This window comes from Thermobia domestica, chromosome 1, assembly GCF_964235325.1.
Source record: "Thermobia domestica chromosome 1, izTheDome1.hap1.1, whole genome shotgun sequence".
NCBI lineage: Eukaryota > Metazoa > Arthropoda > Insecta > Zygentoma > Lepismatidae > Thermobia > Thermobia domestica.
This window is the reverse complement of record NC_137454.1, coordinates 166,337,659-166,361,801: the sequence shown is the minus strand read 5'-3', so window position 1 is coordinate 166,361,801 and position 24,143 is coordinate 166,337,659. Positions and strand designations below refer to the sequence as shown.

At 35.2% G+C, this 24,143-nt stretch overlaps 1 protein-coding gene across 3 annotated transcripts in view; it reads left to right on the top strand.

Annotated features, from left to right (window-relative positions):
* LOC145690770 (uncharacterized) overlaps positions 1-24,143 on the top strand; it is a 132,067-nt gene that overhangs the window by 65,091 nt on the left and 42,833 nt on the right. For 2 of the 3 annotated variants that reach the window (XM_081766013.1, XM_081766022.1), the window contains exon 2: positions 12,940-13,041. The exons of the other annotated variant lie outside the window; for it this stretch is intronic. In XM_081766013.1, coding sequence (XP_081622139.1) covers positions 12,940-13,041 — 102 coding nt within the window. The remainder of the gene's footprint in view (positions 1-12,939; positions 13,042-24,143) is intronic. 3 annotated transcript variants of the gene reach the window in all.

Sequence of the window (24,143 nt, the reverse complement as noted above, 5' to 3'; positions counted from 1 at the left end):
TAGTGATTGCGAACAGTTCAATGCTCATAATCAGTAATTCAAAAGCCGCCCAGCAGTAAACGAAATCAAGCCTTTCCTGTAAGCATCGGCTGTATAGGGTAGTAATACAAACATTGATATTGTTTTGCAACAAGCCCGTTGTAGGGATAAATACGCCCTTTGTGGGATACTAAACAACATGTTGAACACAATTGAACAGGTTGACAAAAATAGACAATTCATAGTCACATGCATATGAGCATGCATTTAAACCAAAACACATGAATATGTTACACAAGCACTATTTTCGGTAACATGCTGTATGTTGAACCATAGCCGGCTGCTATTTAACAGAATGTAGCGTAATGTCGAATATTGTATGGAACGAATATAAGCAATTGTAGTAAATATTCGTCATACAAATGATTCTTATTGAAATCGGACATGAGCCTAATAGAACTTCCGGTCACCAACTTGTGGAAGGTACGCAGGCTGAAACCATAATTTGATTATTTCTTTGGTTACTTTGCCGGATGTCGATGCACAAATCAGTAAGATTTCTGGTCGAAGCATTGTTTGTTGTACCCGTGGCCCGAACTTTCTCTGAGGTTCTTTCTAGACGATGAGCATAGGCGACAGTAGCTTTCCATTGGCAGATACGATTGGCTGTATCGTGTAACTGTGTGTCGTCGCAGACACAGACTGAACATTTGCTTAGACCTGTTTCTCTCCACGCATTGCCAGACATCTACCCGAATGAAATTCCAAATTGAGTCCACTCTGATCTGTATTATACACATTCTCCGCGCCATGAGAATTTATACATGAGCGAACACTTTGCACGAACCTATTAGCATTATCATGTATATCTTTGGATTGTTCTGCACTATTGTACGTGACATATTTTGTAATTTTCCGTGATATGATGTGATGACGCCTTTTAAACTGTCATAGTCATTTCTTTGACGCTTTAAGCCCGTCGAATCCCACAGTTTGACTAGCTTCTATAGCCCAACGTTGTAAATCTGTGTCATGAATTATAAGATTTTTGCATTTAGCAGTATGACATTTCTCATATACGATTGTATCAATATGCGTCCCTTTTTCATAATTTGTTCCACCGTCATGCAACTGTCTTTCCCATTTATAGAGATCTTTCCTACTTTTGACGAACTTGAACCTATGTTTCACAGTTTCAAACGACAGACGCCTCTTCTTTCCACTTTTCCAAAACTGAACTGCCTTCACTTTATATTCTGTGTCTACAGCTTCGCTGGTGCTCCCTTTCTCCGCAATACCGACGTTGTATTGTGATAATCCTTCGTCTTCTTTGCTTTCTGTGATCTTCACTCGCGAGTGAAGAAGCGACGTCATGTACGTCATTATCAATAAATACCAGATCATCTTTAACGTCCACTTCGATATTACAACCTTTCCAGAAACTTTCCAGGACATCAACAAGTATATCCTTTATTTCCATTTCATATTTTGTTTTTACAGTGTTAACACGTTTTGTTTCTTTGTGTGTGTCCATTAACATATCCAGCACATTGTGTGGATTTACATACATCATTTTCACAACACTGAAAACAATAGCATACCATTTACACACACCTCATGCTGACTACTTCACAATACACGGGTTCATATGTTCAGGACTTCTACCGGTATCTTTACATGGCATATACACACAAACACACGTATATCCACGTATAGGATGCACAAACGTTCGCCAACAACCGGCCGTCTATTAGTTTCAAAACACAACTGTGCCCCCACTTCCACACTGTAGGGCTTCCGTGTTTGACGTAGACATACACTCGCAGGTAATACCCAGTTTTCGCCGCATTTCTGGTTCTGCTTCTTTACACTACAATGTCCTTGAGCCAATGTCTCTCTTCTGGCGTGTCTGCAACCAGTTCTACAACACTGATTGACAGGTTGCCTCTCATACAGGCGTTCACATCTTCATATTCCCAGTTCTCCAATCTTTCGACATTGAGATAACGATGCATCTATTTACGTTTTTTGTCTCATCTTGCAAAAACGAAAAAACACGTATCACTTATTTTTTATCATTCTTTATTCTTACCTACGTTATTTGGATTCCGCGTAATAGATAAAGCTCTGTGACTGTTTTTCATCCCTGATTGGTCCATTTGCGGATGTTGTGGGTTATCCCCGTGGAAGCGCTATGTGTTATTGAAATGCTTATCGTGTCATGACAACTTGCTCGTTTACAACAGTTGGCTATCTCTTCTCGTTTTCGCGCTATTACATAAAGTATGCTTTGTTGTCCCAATTTGACAGCCCTATTATACAGCCTAAATATGCATATGGGCCGCTATAAAAAAATACGTGTCGCTTATTTTTTGCTGTTCTACAAACCTGTGAAGTTTGATTAAAATCGGCGTGTATCACCTGGGAAACCTTACTTGTAAGTAACGTTGAAATGTTCCATAAAAAGTTTCCAAGAATAGAGCAATCTTACGTCGTAATATTTCTAAGTACTTGGATGAATTCATCATATCTTCCATAGGAACTAAGCTTCCAGTGCGATTTGAGTGAAAAAAATGTTTCAAAGGACATTTTAGAGTTCGTTGAACATACTCAAGTCTTAAAGGTTCACACTTTCTTCGTCTAATGACGTTTGCTTTGTAACCCTGTACAAATCAGAGCCCTGCAAACCCAGGCCCGAAGACGGCCCGGCCCGACCCGAATGGATCTGAATTCTGTGCCCGGCTCGACCCGGCCCGGCCCGAATCTCGAGCCGGGCTCTAACCGGGCCGGGCACATTTCGGGCCGAGCCGGGCCGAAACGGGCCGGGCACAGATCGGGCCGAAACGGGCCGAGCCGGGCCGGCCCGACTCGGCCCGAACACTGTGAAAGACGGATCGGAAACTAATGTTGGCAGCCTGTGTTAATCGTAATGTGTTTGGCATGGGCGGCGATTAGGGGGGCAATGGGGGGCAGTTGCCCCCGCACTTTTTTAAGTAACCAATTAATGTATATAGTTTCATTTGGAAATATAACGATTTTGTATGTGCTACTGATTAATAGGAAAAAATGCTGCCATATAATATTTGCTGTTGCGTGAATACGTATTGGTTGTCTTCCCGTGGAGTAAAGAAAGCTACAGTAATTGCGTTTTAATCGCCACAGAAAATAACCCCAAAAAATAATCTATTGGAGCACAATTTCAGCATACTTTCATTTCTTCTTACAAGGGCTCGATATGTTAGTGAGCCGCTTTGAAGCTAATCGAAAGAACATTATGCAAAAAGTAGGGCCTATTTCACAAGTTATTCTTTAATTGCACAAAAATTGACAGTTCCTAAAATGTCTTTTCTTCTTTCTAAAGTAAGGAATATCGATTAAAAAGAGCGTGATAAGAAACAACTTCTACCTTTTCCATTGTTTTGTAGTGTAATATACGAGTGAAGTGTTGTGTTTTAGGATGTACGAGTGTATATACAATAAAATTTAATAAATTGAACATAATTCTAGGTTTTAAGTTTATTTTGTATAACTGAAGTGTGGATTGTAAGTATTGTTGTGTTTTGATGTGTTCCAAGAAAGTGAAATCTGCACCTAATGGCAACGAACATATTTCAAGAAGTTGCAAAAGCAAATATTTCTTTAAATGTCGTAGCATATGCTTGTAGTATTTACTGTCTTTCATTTTCTAAGAGTAATAACATACATTTAATATCATGTTTGGAATTAAATATTAAGTTTTTCATTAATCCTCAGTTTCAATATAACTTTTGCAAAACAAGCATCATTATTCATTACTATGATTAATATTATCCTTTCTATTTATTTGTTTTGCAAATTTATTAAATAATCTGATCACACAATTTTCCAGACAGAATTTTAAGATGTTCATGAGCAAGGAATCAAATCTCTTCTTACACTTTCGTTGTTTAAGAGTACAAAGGGCTAGTATCTACTTGCGTTGTTCTTCTCAATTTACTTAATAAAATAATTATATACGATATACGGTATTTTAACTGAAAATATAGTATCCTATTAGTTATACAACCTTTCGTCAAACAAAATGTTAGAAACAACCAGGAAAACTAACATTTATATAAAATATTCAGATCATGTCTTGCCCCCTCACTTTTAACGTCCAACCGCCGCCACTGGTGTTTGGGAAATTAACTCTTTATTCAAGACTGTAAAGTACTGTACTTCTACTACTCTTATTACTACTACTACTGCTACTGCTATTATTATTATTATTATTATTATTATTATTATTATTATTATTATTATTATTATTATTATTATTATTATTATTATTATTATTATTATTATTACTTCTACTACTACAACTGCTACGAGCGTCAGAGTTGACATGTCTGGTGGTACATACTTTACAATCTAGGTACAGAAAAAATCGAAGAAATACTAGTTATTATGGCCAGTCTGCGTAGTCTGGCCAGTAGAATGCATTCACATCTGGTGCTAGAGGTCGTCGGATCGATCCCTCCTCGTGTTATGTGAGCTTTGTTGTGGACAAAAATCGTGAGCGTGGGAGTTTTTGGATTAGACCGTTTTCGTCCACTGTCTTCATTCCACCAATTCATCCATCATCATTCATACGTCTTGAGCCGTAATTGCCTAAAGAACATATGAGAAAGTCAAGTCCTTGACCTACTAATTAGAATTTGTTCCACTACATTAGAACACGGAGGCCGAAACCATGAACTGGCGTGTTCATAAGATTAGCGCAATTTGTAGTAATGTTCAATTAGCACGGCAGATTCCAAATCATATTACATGTTCCTGTATTCTTTATAATTCGATGCTACAATAATAATAACAAAAAACAATGATCAAATAAATCACCCAGACCCCAGGATCGATGAAATGTTCCTGGAACGGTGCGTAACAAGTAAATAACAGAGCTATATGACGGAATGCGAGGCAGTAAATCAAAACAAAATCTACACATATCATTGTTGATCAAAAAATACCTCAAAAGTCCCCTGAATGAAAAATGTATAGATACCAGCTATCAAAAATGCCTCTTAACATCACATATAATAGAAGGGATAGTTGATATTAAGAAAATGAAAATATAAGGTTTCCTAAGAAACCAATAGTGCAAAATGAACATCGCTTTACTGTATGTCCTTGTACGCATCGAATAGCACGGAAACAGATTCAACAGTTTCAGGCTTTAGAGCATTTCTCCGTTACTGAGTACTAAAATCTCTTTCAGTAGACGCACTAGAAGCAGGGATGACGAGATACTGACGCGTTAATTTACACAATTTTGGTAATGATTGTTCTTGTTGCTTCCACCACTGCAGTATATCTAGTTCTCTTACACATGATGACATGTTGAGGTAGATGTCTACTTCATCATCAAATTCACCAGAGACTGAATGTCTATCTTCCCAATCCATTAGTTTATTCTTCTTGGTAGGTGGTTCCAAGTTATGCCAACTAGCCTAAAGGAGACGATGGTGAGAAATAAATGAAATAGTGGAGTAAATAAAATGGAAGGAAACAGGAGAACGCCGCGAACCCCCCACACGGTGTTTGTCCACCACAAAGTTCACTTGGCGAGAGCACGGATCAAACCAGGGACCCCATACACCAGAGGTGAACGCTCAACCGCTGAGCCACCGTTCCAGGAACACCTAATCGACCCTGGCGATTTGGTGATTTATTTGATCATTATATTTTGTTATATTTGTAGCATCATACTATAAACAATACATGAACATGTAACACCATTCGATATTTGCCTTGCTAATTGAACATTACTACAAATTGCACTGATCTTATGAGCACGCCAGTTTATGGTTTTGCCCTCCGTGGTCCAATGGTAGCGTACCAAATTCTACTTACTAGGTCAAGTACTTGACTTTACCATACGTTCTTTAGGTAACTACGGCTCAGGCTGAATGGATGATGATGGGATGAATTGGTGGAAAGAAAACAGTGGGAGGAAGCGGGACCACCCCACAACAAAGCTCACATAGCATGAGCAGGGATTGATCCGACGACCTCTAGCACCAGATGTGAGTGTTTTTTCTATTGAGCCACTATTCTCCCTCGTAGATCAAACATCGGTTCACATTCTACGCAGACCGGCCATAATAACTAGCATTTCTCAATTTTATTCTGTACTAGAAGGTAAATTCGGTACCATCAGACATGTCAACTCTGACGCGAAGTCGTAGCACTTGTAGTAGTATTAGCAGTGGTCATAGTAGTAATAGTAGAAGTAGTAATAGTAGTAGTAGAAGTAGTAATAGTAATAGTATTACCAGTACATCACAGTCTTGAATAAAGAGTCAGTTTCCCAAACACATTACGATTAACATAGGCTGACAGTAAGACCGTACAAACACGGCAAAAATAGAGGTAGTGGAGGACATTAAAAAAACAAGTAGGCTGACAACATTAGTTTCCGAACCGTCTTTCAGACTATCGGGCCGGCCCGGCTCGGCCCGGTTCGGCCCGATATGTGCTCGGCCCGATTCGGCCCGAAATGTGCCCGGCCCGGTTCGGCCCGAAATGTGCCCGGCCCGGTCCAGTTTGATATTACTTGAAACGGGTCGGGCCGGGCCGGGCCGGGCACCGGGCCGAATCGGGCGCGCCCGGCCCGTGCAGGGCTCTGGTACAAATAAATTAGTTTTATCACTGAAAATCGCCTTCTTATACTCATCAGCAGTACATGATTTATACTTTTTGGTCAAATATTGTTTTTTCCTTAGTCTTCTTGTATTGCGGCCAACTTTTACAATAGAAGCATATGATCTACAGTTGAATCACTAACTTCATAACCACTTGCCAATAAATCTCCTTGAAGGCATTTGTTTGCTGTTGTTAGACTAATTTTACTATTTCTGATTAGAATTTTATCGGTTCATGGAGTTATTTTCTCTATCGTCCACATTTACCTCTCGTTTTAGAACGTCGTAAGCAGAGGTGGAAATAAAATACCAGAACCAAGGAGATGGTCATTATTGGATACAGATTGATCGGATTACGTCACAAGAACATAAGTCCAGGGGGTGGAGTGAGGGGAAACAAACTTTCTTGGACAACCGAATAAAGTGTTAGCGTATGATGCAGAACAACAACCAAATAAAATCAAGATCCCCATCCAAGTTTCCTATTTTTCACTGATAATCAGATTTTCTTCCTTCTTTTGGGCAAATGCTTCAGCTTACTAAAAGGGACACCGTCCTTTCGCACGTCCCCTGATTTCCAGTCCTGGTCGTAAGAATTCTTGATACATTTGATCTGCCTAAACCAACTGCACACGCGATATCTCTTACTGTCATAGAGGTGTGCGCTTTAAGAACATTTTTTTTATGCTTCCTTCGAGTAATAAGCAATTCGTGTCTCACAGAAAGCAAAAACGCACATCCACTTGCCACAGAAAATACCTCACAACTGAAGTTGAAGTTGCTATTTCCGGTTAAAACCAGTCAAACCACATTTAAATGTCACGACAAACACATTCATATTATCATGGTCAAACAGTGACACCACCTCAAGGCAGATAACACTGGTTTAAGCCGGGTGCAGACAACAACTAGCAATTACAATTAAATTCTTAGAAAAAAGATATTCCAAATAAATTGCACAGTATAGTAATGCAAAGAGCATAAAGGAAATGAGGTTTTCAGTGGTACTTCTTGTTGCAACTTAAAATTTTGCTATACGTTATAGAACACAATCATGTTTTTAGATTTACTATCATCATCACTATTTTACCCGTAATCTGTACAAATTTAAAGTTCTGCTTTTCTGCATCAACATAGAGTTTATTTCTATTATATATCTATAGATATATCATTTTCGAAAATATTTTATAACATTAAGAGTTGCAATTGGATACGGAAAAACTGTATTTTGTAATTTTTGAAGTTCGTAGGATAGGAACATTACTTAAAAATGAATCTATACTTTCCTTCGCCTGATGTAAGTTGCTATAACTTTTAAGATGACACTACAGTACAACCCCGATTATCCGACACAGTTTTCGAGATATTTCTCATCCCCTATTTAACCGATTTACAGAAAAGTGTAAAAATAAGCTTATAGGGTTATCTAGTTATTTTCCCAAAAATTTGAAACAGATCGGTTGAATAGAGTCTGAGAATTAGCCCGGAAACTTTGTCGGATAATCGAGGTCCTACTGTATTTCCAAAACAATATTCTTTATAGAACACATCCAAAGAATTATTTATAACCCATGAAAGATGGACAAAACACACCCGGCTTACTTACAAAGGAAGATATCAATTTTGCTATTTCAAAACCGGTTGTCCGACATCGTACTCTCCACCCAACTTTGTTTTCCCACCAAATCTATACTATTTTGCTCTGTAGCTTCTTTCGATTTTCTATTTCTTTGTTTGTAACATGGTTCAATTTCCTATTCTAAGTATTTACCTTTATCTTTCTTTTTTTTTTTAAAAAAAAATATTATTTCACTTTTGTTATACTCTTGACTAATAGTACCCCTTCCCTAACACTTTTGCTTCCGGAGATGTGATGTGAATCAGGATATATTACTTCCGAAATGTTTTGATTTGTAAGACCATTACACAAGTTGAATTCTCTTCCTTTTCGTGATGACCAAGGTGGAAATAATGTGACAGTTGTTTGCAGTGTGCGAATTAGATAATCTATATTGGGGGGGATAAAATTAGGCCAAAGGACATAGTCTGAAGGTTCAAATTTCAAAATGAGACAATAAATGCCTTACCCCCCATATATATATATATATATATATATATATATATATATATATATATATATATATATATATATATATATATATATGTGTGTGTGTGTGTGTGTGTGTGTGTGAGGGTGTGTGTGTGTGTGACATCTGTAATAAATAAGAAATTTATTAATTTAATAAATCTACCGACAATAACTATGCATATATATATTGTCTGACATACACACACCCCACTAAACCTTTCTGAACGTGTTTTAATGTTGTACTCACCCTTGTCCCCGTAGCTGTCTAAGGTTTATTTAGTTAATAATTTGGCTGGAGCGATAGCCATGATCACAAACATATGTTAATTTTTCCACTCATATTGAAAGCTTCCACTTTGCATTAATACATACAGGTTGCGAAAAGAAACCTACTTCAGTCTTGTGAAAACCACTAAAATTATCAGTTAAACCGGACATATCTTTTTTTTTTTTTTTAAGAAAATCTAGATATTAGCCTATCAAATAAGAAATGGATTGTTGCTGGTCCCGATTTCTCACATCAAGGTCAAATCGAAGGCCAAATATTTAAAATCTCTCAATTCAAATTTCGAGCTTGTGCTTCTACTTCCCGCTAAAGCTGTGCTCATCACGACTTTTTTTCTCCAAATATCGATTCCGTGATGGGCACAGAAAGTCAACACTTAAAAATTACTTTACTGTTAGGTTGAAGATGAGTTGATTCACTATGGGCTACGTTATTCAAATAAAGTAAAACATTACATTATACGGTTTACCCAACATTGTTAGGGTCGTCAAGTCTAGGAGGCTTAGGTGGGCAGGTCATGTTGCTAGAATGGAAGAAAGTAGAAACGCTTTCAAAGTCTTGACTGGTAGACTCATAGGAAAACGACCATTAGGAAGACCTAGGCGCAGATGGGAGGATAATATTAAGATGGATCTCGCAGAGATAGGAATACAAAGTAGAAACTGGATCCAATTAGCTAAGGATAGAAGTCAGTGGAGAGCTTTTGTGAACGCGGCACTGAACCTCCGGGTTCCATAGGCCATAGAGTTAGTTAGTTAGTTATTACACTGAAGTTTTTCAGACAACATTAATTGTGTGGACAGCAAACTGTACAGCGAAAAGATGGAAAAATTAAGGATTAACTTTAAACAAACCCGCTCCAGTTGAAATCCTTATACAGACACGGACAATGACACGGAGAACCAGTCGTATTAACAAATGCTGAAACAAATCTTGAATTATTCCCTTATTCACCTAAAAATCATCTTCATTAGCATGTCTGCTCACTAGGAGCGTATCCCCCAGCGTGTACGTAAACATATACTTACGAGAGAATACCTATATCTCAGATTTTGAGTACAGTTTCAAAAGTTCATTTCCGTAAACTGTAAAAGCAGTGATTACTATGCTAATTATCACAAATTAAATGCAACTTTTGAGTTGCATACACACAACCTACTAGGGAATGAAGACCATGTGCTAACAAAGAGTACACTGGAAAATGAAATAACATGTTATAACAAAAATTAAAATAAGATGATAATCGATACAAATATAGAGGATGAATATGACATATCCGAACTTCGCCAAGTATGGTAGAAGAAGCTATTTGTTTACTTCTTCTTGGCCAACCGCTAAGAACATTTATAAATCTATATGTGGCTTTGTTATACGCAATTAGTACATTCAAATTCACAAACGATGACGAACTGAAGGGTACGAAGGTACAGTTGCAAGTAACGACCGTAGTCATAATAATATAGTTCTACTAAACAACGTTGAAAATAGTGGGTAATTAGGTGGTAAGTAGAAATGACCAAAACTGAACAGTTTACAACGATCATTTCGAAATACAGCTAGAAGATTAAATTTACAAGAAATAAAAAAAAATCAGTGAAATTTGGAGTTATACTAAGCATAGTTTGAGGGGGAAAGCGAGCATCCCCGGTGGGGATACTTCAGCTGACTTCTTTGGGGGTGAACAAAATGTGATTGAGGGAGAAAATCCCCCTCATCCCCCCCGGTAATTCGCACCCTGGTTGTTTGTTATTTTCCACGCCGTAGTATTGCTTCATTCTAACCACTGCTGGAGTTGGTTGTTGTTAGTTGAAGATAGGGTTCCTTTACAGCATAGAGCTATATTATACATGGACCTTAAGTTTAAGATGGAATCTGAATCACCGTGATGAGTTCAATGGTCTTCTATCACCGAGATCAGGTGTACCAACGGAGCGCGGGCTAGCCACTAGACCAGCTGGGAGGGCTACCAGGGACTAATGTCCAAGTTGCTGTACCACTATAACTTCCACCAATTTGACTCCTCAAAGAATTAGTGCCTTCTCTTAGCACAATTTTTGTCTGGATATTACATTTAGACAAAATCGTATGGGTGACGTGAGTGACTGTTCCGGGTGCCACTAATGTAGCTCGAAATTTCGCTGCAGCCTGCAATTCTGTCCACTTGGCATATCAAAGTGTCTGTATAAAGACGGTGTCTCTTGAGGACTTTGAAATAATTTGTTTGCTCATTTCTGGGGAATGTTATCCAAAGAACAAATGATCAAATCTTGTTAACACAATTTCGTGTTTTTGATTGCGTGCTCAAAAGCATGTTGCTGACTAAAACAAACTTTGGTTAATGACCTTAGCAACCCTTACTTTTTAGGGTATCGATTATTAGGAAAACACATAAAACATGCATATATATATATATGCTACGTCACAAACATACATGGTGACGTAGAAATTAAACTTGCGGGAAAATGTAAAATTTCCCATTGCTATTTTAAGTTGTCTTGATTTAAAAGTAAACTAGAAAAGGTTATATTATAATCAGAAAAGAAAAGCGCTTCAGTTTAAAGAACACGCGTGTGTGTGAAAGAACAATGACTGTATGTGTTCGTTATTAAAAATGGATAGAATGAATAGATGTGCAACCAAAAGCAAAGCTTGGAGCTCTATTTTATCTTTTAATTATTATGTAAAATGTATCCCGTCATGGGTTTCAAAATATTTTCCCCGGGGAAGACTTTCAATTCAACACATAAAGGTGAAAGTAGTACTTGGAAAATACTGGTAATCCACGTTAAGCAAGATGGGATACGTGATCCGGGGGATTTCATAGCTCCGGGGATAATTTTTCCTCTTGAGCCACCCCTGAAATCACTGTTCAGGTGTACAATATGAAATGACGATAGACAATTTACAATTTGTATATAAGAAAAATCTACAATCCCTTCAACAACATATTTAATATTTTTCTAGTATAAATTCATCTAACAATATAATATAAATTCCACTTAGAACATGTAGGTCCTGACCTGAAACTTAATTATTTTCAATTCGAGGACTGATAAGGTCAAGAAATCTAACTTCCACTTGGTCCACTTCCTTGCAACATTTTGTGTTGAGCCAATGATGTGTAAAATTGCCACTTACTACTAATAAAATACTGTTCGTAAAGTAAAGCCCTGTTAAGAAGTACTTAACAAATTTTAATCCCCCCCCGTCCAAAATACTATAGTTTTCCTATATTATCTTGATTTCCCTCTCCCTCTTCCTAAAAAGAAAAACAAACAACTCACCCATATGGAAGCTCTTAATACAAATTAATATTACTTAACGTTGATGGAGCATGAGGAAAACAAATCGATTTGCAATAACAATAACAAGAAAAAAAGAACGAAATACTTGTGTTTAGGCGACCTGTTGAAGTAAAATAACAACGCACACACAAGAAATGAAGAAAGAAAAAAAGAAAGGAAGAAGGTAATATACGGAAGGACCTTGAAACACGCATTACGGTAATTTTGTGTGTTTCTATATGGGTAAATATCCTACGAGAAAAGTGTCGCGTGTCGAAAGGAAACTTACAGTATTAACACGCACAAGGGTAGTTGGGACATGCGCAATCAGAGTTAAAGAGGTCGAATTGGAAACGAAGCTGAAAAGAAAAGTGACTTTTTATGTAAGCGTATATGAAACTTCTTTTTGTAATTCTTTTCGAATTCAAAAAGAATATAAGAACAAGCAAAAAGAAACAATTTTTTTTAAGTAAATAAAAGTTATTGGATGCTGTTGTTTGTCGTTCTTCAAAACTGATACGTATGCAATTTGTATTTATTGTTCAGTACTCTTTTACAAGTGTTATTTCTTGTATTGTGTATGATATTGAATTTAACTCCAAGATAAAGGAAACGTGTTTCTGAAGTGAATATTATTCATAGTGGCTACCACCAAAAGCAATGCATTGGAGGTTCCCTTGGCAAAAGGGGAAGATGATGATGATGATGCTCGCTCCAGGACTTCGATATTTAGCTTTACTCAAGGTAAGTTACACTACTCCAAGTCCGACGCATTTGCCTTTATAAATGGATGCATGTTGCCTTTTTTAAAAATAAATAAATAAATAAAAATTCTCATGTACGTATATAATAAAGCAATCACACACAAAATTGCATAAGAATGAAGTCTGCATGAAACAGTTATCTGAACAACTTCAGAAAAAGATTTACCCAAGCGCATCCATCTGAAACACGCATATGCATTTACATATATCTCTTGTTATACGAAATGAGTCAAATTGTTCATTTTGGCTGCATATTTGTTTATAAAACACACACACACACGTGCGCGTGTGTTCACATTTATATATTATATACATCAGAATTCATGGTCTATATTGAACTTTGAGAACTATTTTAAGAATCAAACTTACACTGAATAACATAGCACTTTATAGCACTTGATCCTATACAATGGTCAAAATGATCTGTAGGCGTATTTATCCCGATTCTTTGCTTTGCTATATATAAGCTTTGATATGTTTTACGTGGGCATTGTGTAGCGCATAAATACATGAACTTATTAAGATTATTTTGTTAGTGGAATGCAATCTGTATCATGTACAAAATCCAGCTTACACGAGTATGATCAATGTATGTAATTCGCATGTTAATCGGTGTTATTCATAATCCTTTTGTATTGCATTCAGTTGCAACGTGTAGTACTATAGGTTACATTTAAGATGAGGAAAGAATATTTAATCTCTGTCTTACCATTAATTGTTCCTCAAGGTTTGCTCTGAAACCATTACAATGAAATGGATATCTAAATAATCTTATCATCATCTTTACAACTTGCAGATTTTGACAATAACCCATTCTTTTATACCCATGCTTTTTTTGTTTTAAAAATGAAATACTTTAAATATAAACACACCGGCGGTTTATTTAAAATGCGTCGCATCGCAGTTTGCTACTGATAATTATAAAAGTGCAGTGGCAATGAAAAATCGCGTAGCAAAATGCGAAGCGTCTATGATTATAATCCTAATTTAATTAAAACAACTATTTTGAGACATAAAACACAATAGCATTCTCTTTCCTTCATGACAAAAGGATTTATATATATATAACGCACAGTTCATGTACAGTAATAAATGGACCTTCGAAAACTCGATGTTGTCCCTTTAGGTACCTATTAGGTTCTCAACAAGGCAACAACACAAACCAATTCACTGCAAGACATACAGCATATCACTGAAGACTGACTGTAGAGTTCACAATATTAAGATCACATTTATTTTACATTTTATTGTTGCCCCTGGGAAAAAAAGGAGCTGAGTAGGCTTCACTAGTTCCGAGATGCAAAAGCTCAGCTTTCTTTCTACAAAGTAGAGCAGGAAACAGAACAGAACTTCACTAGCACTTCTTTTTCTGTTCTATTTATTCTCATTTGTTTCAGGCTACGATGAATTACATCTCTAGCTTTTCCTTAACTTTGGCCTACCAGCAGAATTATTTATCTTTTTTTTTTTTAATTATTGAAATGTTGCTGAGAATTCGAAAAGAAATGTGCGAGAGCATAAGAAAAGAAGTTCTCATGTTGCTAACATTTCATTTTTCCAGTTAATTTTCTTCATTTTTCTGAATTCACATAGTTTAAATGTTTCTGTTTATCAATGCTCTTTCATAATACCCAAACGTAATATTTACTAATATTTTTATCAGTTCTTTATTGAGAGGCCTACAAAATATTCTACTTAGATTTTGTCTTGTTTTATTTTGTTTGTTATTCGTACCCATGTTTTACTTTTTTGATCATTCACTTCATATATTATCTATTGCTCCATTTTTCCTGTTTTAATATTGAACTATATGTTATCTATATCTAACAACGGGCACTTCTGGTAGTAATATTGGATATAATTGAAAAGAGAGAAAGAAACTGTTTGGGAAAAAATGAGCTCTGAGTAGTGTAAGATGATGGAAGGTTTCCAATATAAACTGGAAACATTCTTCCATCAACAGAAAGAGGTCGTCTGGGTAACGGGGAATCGAAGTAGAAGAAATATTATAGATTAGCAAAAGAAAAATGATAGAGATAGAAATAGCGTATAACGTTCGAAGCACAGAAGTATTATGTAAATTTTACTGTACTCATAAGGATTCTGGGAGTGAACGTTTCCTTTCTCATCTCAGTTAATTCACACCTATTATTGTAACTGTTAGCAATAAGATAGGAAGGTAGTTTTATTAAATAGGTACATAAATAAAGAATTGTTCAGAAAAGAAAACTAGGCGCCAGTAACCTATTCTTTGGAAAGTCTTGTATTCTCTACAGATGAAATTAAATAAGTCAAATATGAATATTCTTTATAACCAACAGGTTCCTTTGTTTCAAGGAAGATTTAAAATTCACTACTACAGTTGTGAGAATATGGATTTTTAAAAAGAGATTATATATATATTCAATTTTTGAAACCTTGTTGCCTCATATCAAACATAGTACAATGTCCAGTTGAATTCATTTTTTTCGTGTGATTGCATTAATTGAAACCTGTGATATAAAAGGATTTGTCAAACCTTATATGTTTAGCTAAAACGGCTGATCGTTTCCGACTGTTTTAAAAAGAAATTTAAATAGATAGTTTAAAAGTTAAATTGTATTGAAGAACGTTTATATTCTAATATGTAAAGTAGTTAAAAAATTTTTCATTTAATATTTTGAAGGTGTTTACAATGTAACACAGAGCTAATTTCAGTTCTCAGTGAGAGAGAGAAAGAGAGAGGTAGAATGAGAGGGGAACGTTCAGATTAAAAGAAATTTCTAAACAATTAAATATATAATAACAAACCAATTACAAACATCATTACTGGAATGAAACACACAGAAAAAAGAATGAAGGATCAATGGGCAAAGATGGATACCAAAAATTTCCATCAATAAGTAACAACATTATCTACTTTAAATAATTATCATTTAAAACAAGTAACTATGAGACAAATTATTATTACATAACCGTTTAAAACAACTTTTAAAAGATTATTTGAACATATTTAAATTGTAAACATTAATTACTTATTTGTTAATAATTAGTTATTTTTATGGGGCTCTATTGTAATTTTCATGGTGTGTTCATTTTGTACTTAATTAATTTCAATATTAAGTGACTAGTTACAACTTTAATTAGAAATAACAAATGAGACATACAATATAGAAACTAAGAAACAGTTCTCCGCCAAACCAAACAAATTAATCAACTCGGCAACGTTGCCAGGTCGGAAAGCCAAAATATTTGTAAAAATCCGTATTTTTATTAAAATATTTAGATAAGTATACTGTATGTAATGATTATCTTATTCTAAGATTCTTCAACACAGTTCACATATTTAACAAATAGTGCTGAATCAGAGCAAATGAAATAACTTCTTACAGCATTCAGAGGCATCACAAATGTCTATAACATACGTAATAATCTGCGGTTTTATCAACAGGATGGTTTCTGGTTCTTTGTCAGTGGGACTCGACATTTATATTCCTGTCCAATGTCACCCACTCAATATTTCTTTTGCAGTTGGTTTGCTCAATGTCGAATGTTAGTTAACCGATTTTTGCTATTACTTCTGCTAGACAATAATTAAAACATTATGCTCATCTTGTTTTAATAAATGATGTTAATGTAGTAGGTTTTAACATTAAAAATTAAATTATTATATACTGAATGCTGTAATTGGACACAATCATTGAGACCTTTTCATTTAATATTATGAAGCCGTTTGTAATGTAACATATTGTTAATTTGATTCTTTTCACAGACAGAGAGAGAGAGAAAGTAACATGTTTTGATTGAAAAAACTCCTAAACGATTAAATATATAATAACAAACCAGTTAGAAATATCATTTATGAAAAGAAACACACCTTTAAAAAAAGATGGACAAAGATGGATACCAAAAATTTCCATCAATACTTTACCAAAAATGTCCATCGATACTTAACAACATTATTTACTTTAACAACTATTATTTAAAACAAATAAGTATAAACAAACAATTATTATATAATTATTCTGGAAATATGAAAACCCGTAAAAGAAGTTTATATGACTGTTTGTTATATAAATTAATACAAAAATAGAAAAAATAATACCAAAAAATCTGTAAATTACATCAAAAATTGTTTCCGTATTGCTTTGAAATATATGTAAATCTACAGATAAATCTGTAGACCTGGCAACGCTAGAATTTAAACATTTAAATTGAAGAATTCATTGGATGAGGACAAAGGCTTTATGTACTGAAGTCTGGAGATCATGCAAAGTCTTATAAGAGGTGCGAAGAAGAACCATTTCAGGTGAGTTTAAAGTAACGCTGAGTACCAGTAGATGGCAGCACATTTCCCCTGTCTTTCCAAGATATTTTGGTAGGGAACGACAATATTTGTACCAATTTACTCGAAGAGATGGATTTCGAACCTTTGCCCCAAAACAGATTGAATCAAAAATTAGAGAATAAGTCATACAACAACTCCATAACTAACTTTTCCTGGGAGGACAATTAATATTTATTACCCCTAGAAAAATGTAAAGTTTAGCACCCTAGAAAAATATGGAATTTTGATTCCCTAGAATTTAAAACTTTAATGAACATTTAATTACTTCTAGAAGCTCCAGTTGGCGTTTTACTAAAATAAGATTCAGATTACATTTATACTTCATCTTAGGGAAACATATTTTGTTCAGATCATGGGGTAAAGAAGCACCTTAACGTATTTTCAGTTGTTTTAGAAATCATATGTGGGTTCATTTTATGCTTAACTAATTAAAATGCTTAGCTTCAATTCTAGTTAAATATCTTCGTTATAATTAACTTTTGTTATGCATAAAACTTTAATAATCAAAATTTAATTCAAGTAATATAAAGCGTATGGGCTCCCTGGTTTGATCCCAGCTCTTACTGAGTGAGCTTTTTGATAGAAAAACTGTGTGTGGGGGGGGTCTCGTGGTTCTACAGATTTCTCCCATTTTCTTCACTCTACCATTACTATCCAGTTCATCATCACTGTTTCCTTTAGTTTCGGAACATAACCGTGGGACGTTAAATTAAAAATGTTGGAATGAGAATGTGGGGAAAAGCGCAAGACCCGAGAAAACATACAAGCATAATGTTGTTTACCTCAAACTCAGGAATCCTAGCATCAGAGGTGAACTAAAAATTACCTGGTAGTACAAAAATTAGATTTGTCAGTAATAAAAAACTTTTTTTAAAAATATTAAACCTACTTCAATAAAACTGCTGAAAAGTAGAAATTTTTAAAAGCATAAAATAATAATAATAAACGCTTAAAAGCTGAAGATAATTCATTACCATTATCTATTAAAAAATTAAAGTCTGGCAAGCCATTCAAATTAAATGCCTCGTAAAATTATCATTTAAACTAATTTTATATTAAGCACTCATTTGCTTGGCTTGACATAAATTTTCTTTATAGATAATTGTAACGAATTATTTTCAGCTTTTAAGCGATTATTAATAATTTCTACTTTTTAAGCTCTTTTATTATTTTCTACTTTTTAGTAGTTATTTTGAAGTCGATTAATATGTTTTTTTTATTTTCTGGTTTTCACTGCGTTCTTGAAGTTGATTATGTCTTTTAAGTTTTTTTTTTTCAATTTTTCGTTACCCCCAGTAGTTTAGTTGCATTCCTAAACTAAAAGACACAAACTTCCTATAAAATTGTTTGCCCTACGAAACATGCGTGAATACGTGACTACTATATATACACTCATGTGCAAAACTTAAGAATAATGTGAAAATACATAGACAACAGTTTTGGAGAGTATGGTAAATGCATATAATTTATCCTATTACACATACCTGACTGCTTGACACGCATAACTCCCAATGTTGCCGCTTGGTGATGCTGTAACACCCATTGAACGATGATTGGTGATGAGCGCTGTTTCAACACGCAAGCACTTGTGTTCCAGACGTTAGAGACTTGTGAATCAAAGCTGCATTACTTGACATAGTGCCAGTGAACGTGTAAAAGAATGGCGCAAAGAGGCCATATTGATGATGTTATGCGTGGAAAAATCATCGGGCGACTCGAGAGGGGTCAGAACCAGATGGACGCGTCTCGTGAATTGGGTATCCTACAAAGTGTCATATCGAGTATCTGGCGACGATTCCAAAGAGGTGAAAACGTCTCTCGGAGGTTCGGTGGAGGTCGTCCAAGGAGCACCAGTGACCAGGAACACCGTTACTTACGTCTAACTGCCAGCCGCAACAGACACAGCACTGCCTCAGATCTCTCTAGAGACCTTACAGCTGCTACAGGAACGTCAGTGTCAAGATTTAGAGTGCATAGACTGTTAGCTGAGGGACACTTGTATGCCAGAAGACCAGCAAGGTGTCTTCCATTGACCCCACAGCAAAGAAGAGCTCGGTTGAATTGGTCCAGAGAACATCACGCATGGACCCCGGAACAATGGCGTCATGTCCTGTTCACAGATGAATCCAGGTTCAGTCTCACCAGTGATTCTCGACGTGTGTTCATCTGGAGAGAACCAGGAACACGATTCCTTCCAGCTAACATGACTGCTGTAGACCAGTACAGGGGCGGCGGAATTATGGTATGGGGTGGGATCATCCTGGAGTCCCGTACACCTCTGCATGTCTTCCCACGGGGTACCGTCACTGGTGCAATGTATCGGGATGACATCTTGGACCAATACGTTCGTCTGTTTCTGGGTGCAGTGGGTCCTGACTTCATTCTAATGGATGATAAGGCACGTCCCCATCGCGCTGCCATAGTGGATGAGTACCTTGAGCACCAGGATATCAAGGGATTCGATTGGTCCAGTTGCTCACCGGACTTGAACCCCATCGAGCATGCGTGGGACATGCTTGGCAGGCGAATTGCACGTCGTCATATGGCTTCAAGATCCATTCCTGAGCTTCGGGAGGCACTTGTACAGGAATGGCAAAACATACCCCAGCCACTTCTTGATAATCTCATTCTCAGCATGCAATCACGTTGCGGTGCATGTATTGAAGTGCGGGGCGATCACACACACTATTGATGTCCTATACCTTACGCTTAACCCTCGAAAATTACATTGGTCTATTTCCGAATTTTCCCATGCCCATGCATTTTCGTCTCTGTTGCCCATCCTGTGTATTCTCTTCCAGTGTTTTCGGACTGTATCCATTTGCAATTCCACATTCCAATTATATATGGCTGATTCACCATTTTCTGAGTGCAATAAATCATGCAAATAGCATAATTCTTAAGTTTTGCACATGAGTGTATAATATATATATATATATATATATATATATATATATATATATATATATATATATATATATATATATATATATATATATATATATATATATGTGTGTGTGTGTGTGTGTGTGTGTGTCTACACGTTGCGGAATTATATGTGAACATACGCATGATACTAACAAAATCATCTGGTGAGGAATTTCACGGTGTAAATTTAAAGAATTTTATTAGATTATGATAACATTTACACGGTATCGCCACGAAAGCATACTCTTTCTAACAAAGTAAAAACTCATCAAAATCATTGTCCTTATGATGAAGTTATGCATGCTCATACACACAATTATGGTATGAATACTGTCAGCTATTGTAGACTTTTATGGTCTAGCTCCAAAGACTATCGTCAGATTCGTATGAAGTTTAGGTGGGACTACCAGGAAAGAATACTCTTTCAAACAAATAAACAAGCATCAAAATCGATGCACCTACGCCGAAGTTTTGCTGACCACACGCGTATTAAAATTGGTTAATTACGCTTTTCACACTATACTTGTTTAGGTGTTGCATGATCTAGCTCCAAAGACTAGAACTTTGGAGCTATCATTATATATTAATGAAATTTATATAGGACCACTGGGAGAGTATACTCTTTCAAAGAAAAAGGAATAATCAAACTAGGTGGAACTATGTTCAAGTTGTGTGTGACCGTACACTTACATACACACACACATTATAACATTATATATATATATATATATATATATATATATATATATATATATATATATATATATATATATATATATATATATATATAACTAGTCGAATTGAAAACCTTCTCCTTTTTTGTGAAGTTTGTTAGAAAACACTCCATTACTAGTAGCCAGGTCTGTAATAATATAGGAATATTTCGTCCTTGTTTTTATGTATGAAGTGTTCAGAGCACAAGAGTGTCAAATCAAATGACTAAAGTTGTGAGAAAAATACATAAAACAAAACACTTAAATAATTGAAGAGTTTCTTTTACTTTATAAGATCTATTGACAATATCTGGGTATGAATTTTTTATGCTTGAAAAGGGATTCCAGATAGAGATCTTAAATATAAAAATGTCCAAAATAACCAAAAGTGGTCTTTATTCCCTTATGCCTTAAACGTAGAACCCAAGGATATAGATGCACTGTTTCACATGAGCTTATGTGCATGTATATGTTCTACATTCATCTCTGGTCGTCACGCAATGCCACTAGCACGAAGGAAAAATTAATCACTAAAAAAGAAAAAAGTCATTTCTAAAATGACCGTTCTTATTGATATAATCATATGATGTACTGTGTATTGATATGTATTCTACCATACAAAAGTGTCTCTTTTTGTTCTCCTGCTCTTGTACAGAGCTCTGTGTAACCATTATGGTTAAGTTGTTTACTGTAGTTTGTTGATACATATTAAGTCTTTTGGAGTGAAGACATACTAACATGAATCGAATCAAGCATATACTAACATCCCGTCTATACGACAAAGGTATGTGGAGGTGTCACATAATGATCAATTGAGGCGTGCGGGTGGACGAAGGGACATAAAACGTGAACTTGAACCTGAACAAAGCTTGGATTGTTAGTGAAACGTCCAGATATTTGTGAAAAAGAAAAGAAAGATTCTCAGTAATTACTGGAACATTTCTGTTTGTGGGAAGTTGAGTAGAGCAACGGGGTACATGTACAGATTGTCCTATTTGGGTGAAAAGGGAGCTAGACTTTTAAATTGCCCCTCGTGCGCAATTTTATCGATGGCGTTTGTCCCGATGTTCGACCGCACGTTTCAATTAATTAACTTAAACCATTCGTTGTTTTTGGTAATAGAGAACGAAATGCTAGGTAAGATTCTAGTATTTTATCGTTGTCAAATTATTGAGAAGGTTAACACGAGAAGTACGGCTCAAATCATAATACTAATTGAATGTATTACTATAACGCTGTTGAGCTATTGTTTATTTTAAAAGGAATCTCCTTCTTGTGTTATACTAAATGGTCATTTAACCAGAATGTAATGACAGCCCTTTTCCCAGTGATATATTGTAATTTTGCAGTAATATGTTTTAGCGTAGTTTCAAAATAAAATATGTTCTTTGATGCAAATTTTGCTGGAGAGATCACCGTTTGTCTACATGAAACAAAACACATTGGACGACCATATTGTTGTATGTTATTTCTCTGAGTATTAGACGCTGACAACAAGAACGGATTTCAGCACATACACACACACACACACACACACACACACACACACACATACCTACACATAAATACATACAGGCATACATACACAAGATATTTTTTAGTAAAATAACAAGTAGTACTTGCCTATAGGACTATACGTGTAATCGTTTGGAAAAGACAATACAATCTGATACTGAACAGTGTATTTATTTACATATACAGTACATAAATATATAGTCATTTTTACAACAAAACTGTAAATTTTATTGGCAATGAAGGACGTACTTTTCCGCACCCCAAAAGTCCGGTTTTTTATTATTTCGAAAACTACGCATGAAAATTTTTCGTTAAGCGTGTTATTTTATTCAGCTTGATATAATCTATTTACTGGTATACGTCTCATCTTTGGACGATAGTTTATTCACACAAAAATTAAATGTTTAAAGAGTTAATGATAATTTAAGGTTAATATCTCATTTATTATATTATGCACTGTCGTCCTGGTAGTGTCGTAATGAAGAGAACTTTATGAAGATATTTTTTTGTACATTTTAGCAGTGTCTTACAACCGATGACCATTCATCATCAAGCGGTTTCGGTACATTGCAGAAACGTAGGAAACATTGAATAATAATAATTATTATTATTTCTGTACCATGAACAGCCTAATGGCAAAGATACAGCTTCTTATCAGATAAAAATTCACATATCGCACACAATATAACCTACCTGTTGAAAGAATAAAAAATAATGATAAAATAAAATATTATCGGATTAAACAATAATTCCTTGTCAAATTAATACCAAATATTTTCAGTTTCAAAATAGATACATCGTCAAAAATATAAGATTTTTCAAACTTTAAAGTTTATACTTCTGTGCTGATAAAAATAGGCTTATCAAATTAGATTAAAAGAATTGGCCATTCTTCTTAAAATTACAAATTTTGGATTCAAGGGAACTAATGTTGATCCATTTCTTATATTATACATTGGTACACTTATACCTGTGTTATGTAAGCAGTATCCACTAAGATATCCATTGTCTAGTATTTTCTGAATAAAATCTCTTTTAATAAATTTTCTGCTGTCACTTAATGCCTGTAATCCCCAAAATTCATTCCAGTATTCATAACTTCCTGAATAATAATAATAATAATAATAATAATAATAATAATAATAATAATAATAATAATAATAATAATAATAATAATAATAATAATAATAATAACTTTCAATTATCCGAAATTGTCTGATTGAAGTTTCTTTACTTCTCTGTCACAAACTAACGACAGTAGGGTATAAAAATGCAAAGGTTAAAGATAATTCCAAGTACTGAATGATCTCTAAAGGTTGTATTTCTAGCACCTCTAGCGAGCCATACCTTTCTACCTATTCTGGGAAATCGGTGGTGAGTGCGCAAAATGTTAGGGATAGAAGAAATTAAATATGCAAGGAACGTAATAAGAATACATCAAGGATCTATTTACAAGGATATTATGTGCTTCAAAAGAAAATTCTTGCTTTGATCTGTCCCAAAGTTCCTACATCAAGACATTTAAAATGTATCATTAGATATTGTATGACATGAATTATACAAATTACGTAATAGCACAATTTTCACCTTGTACTATCC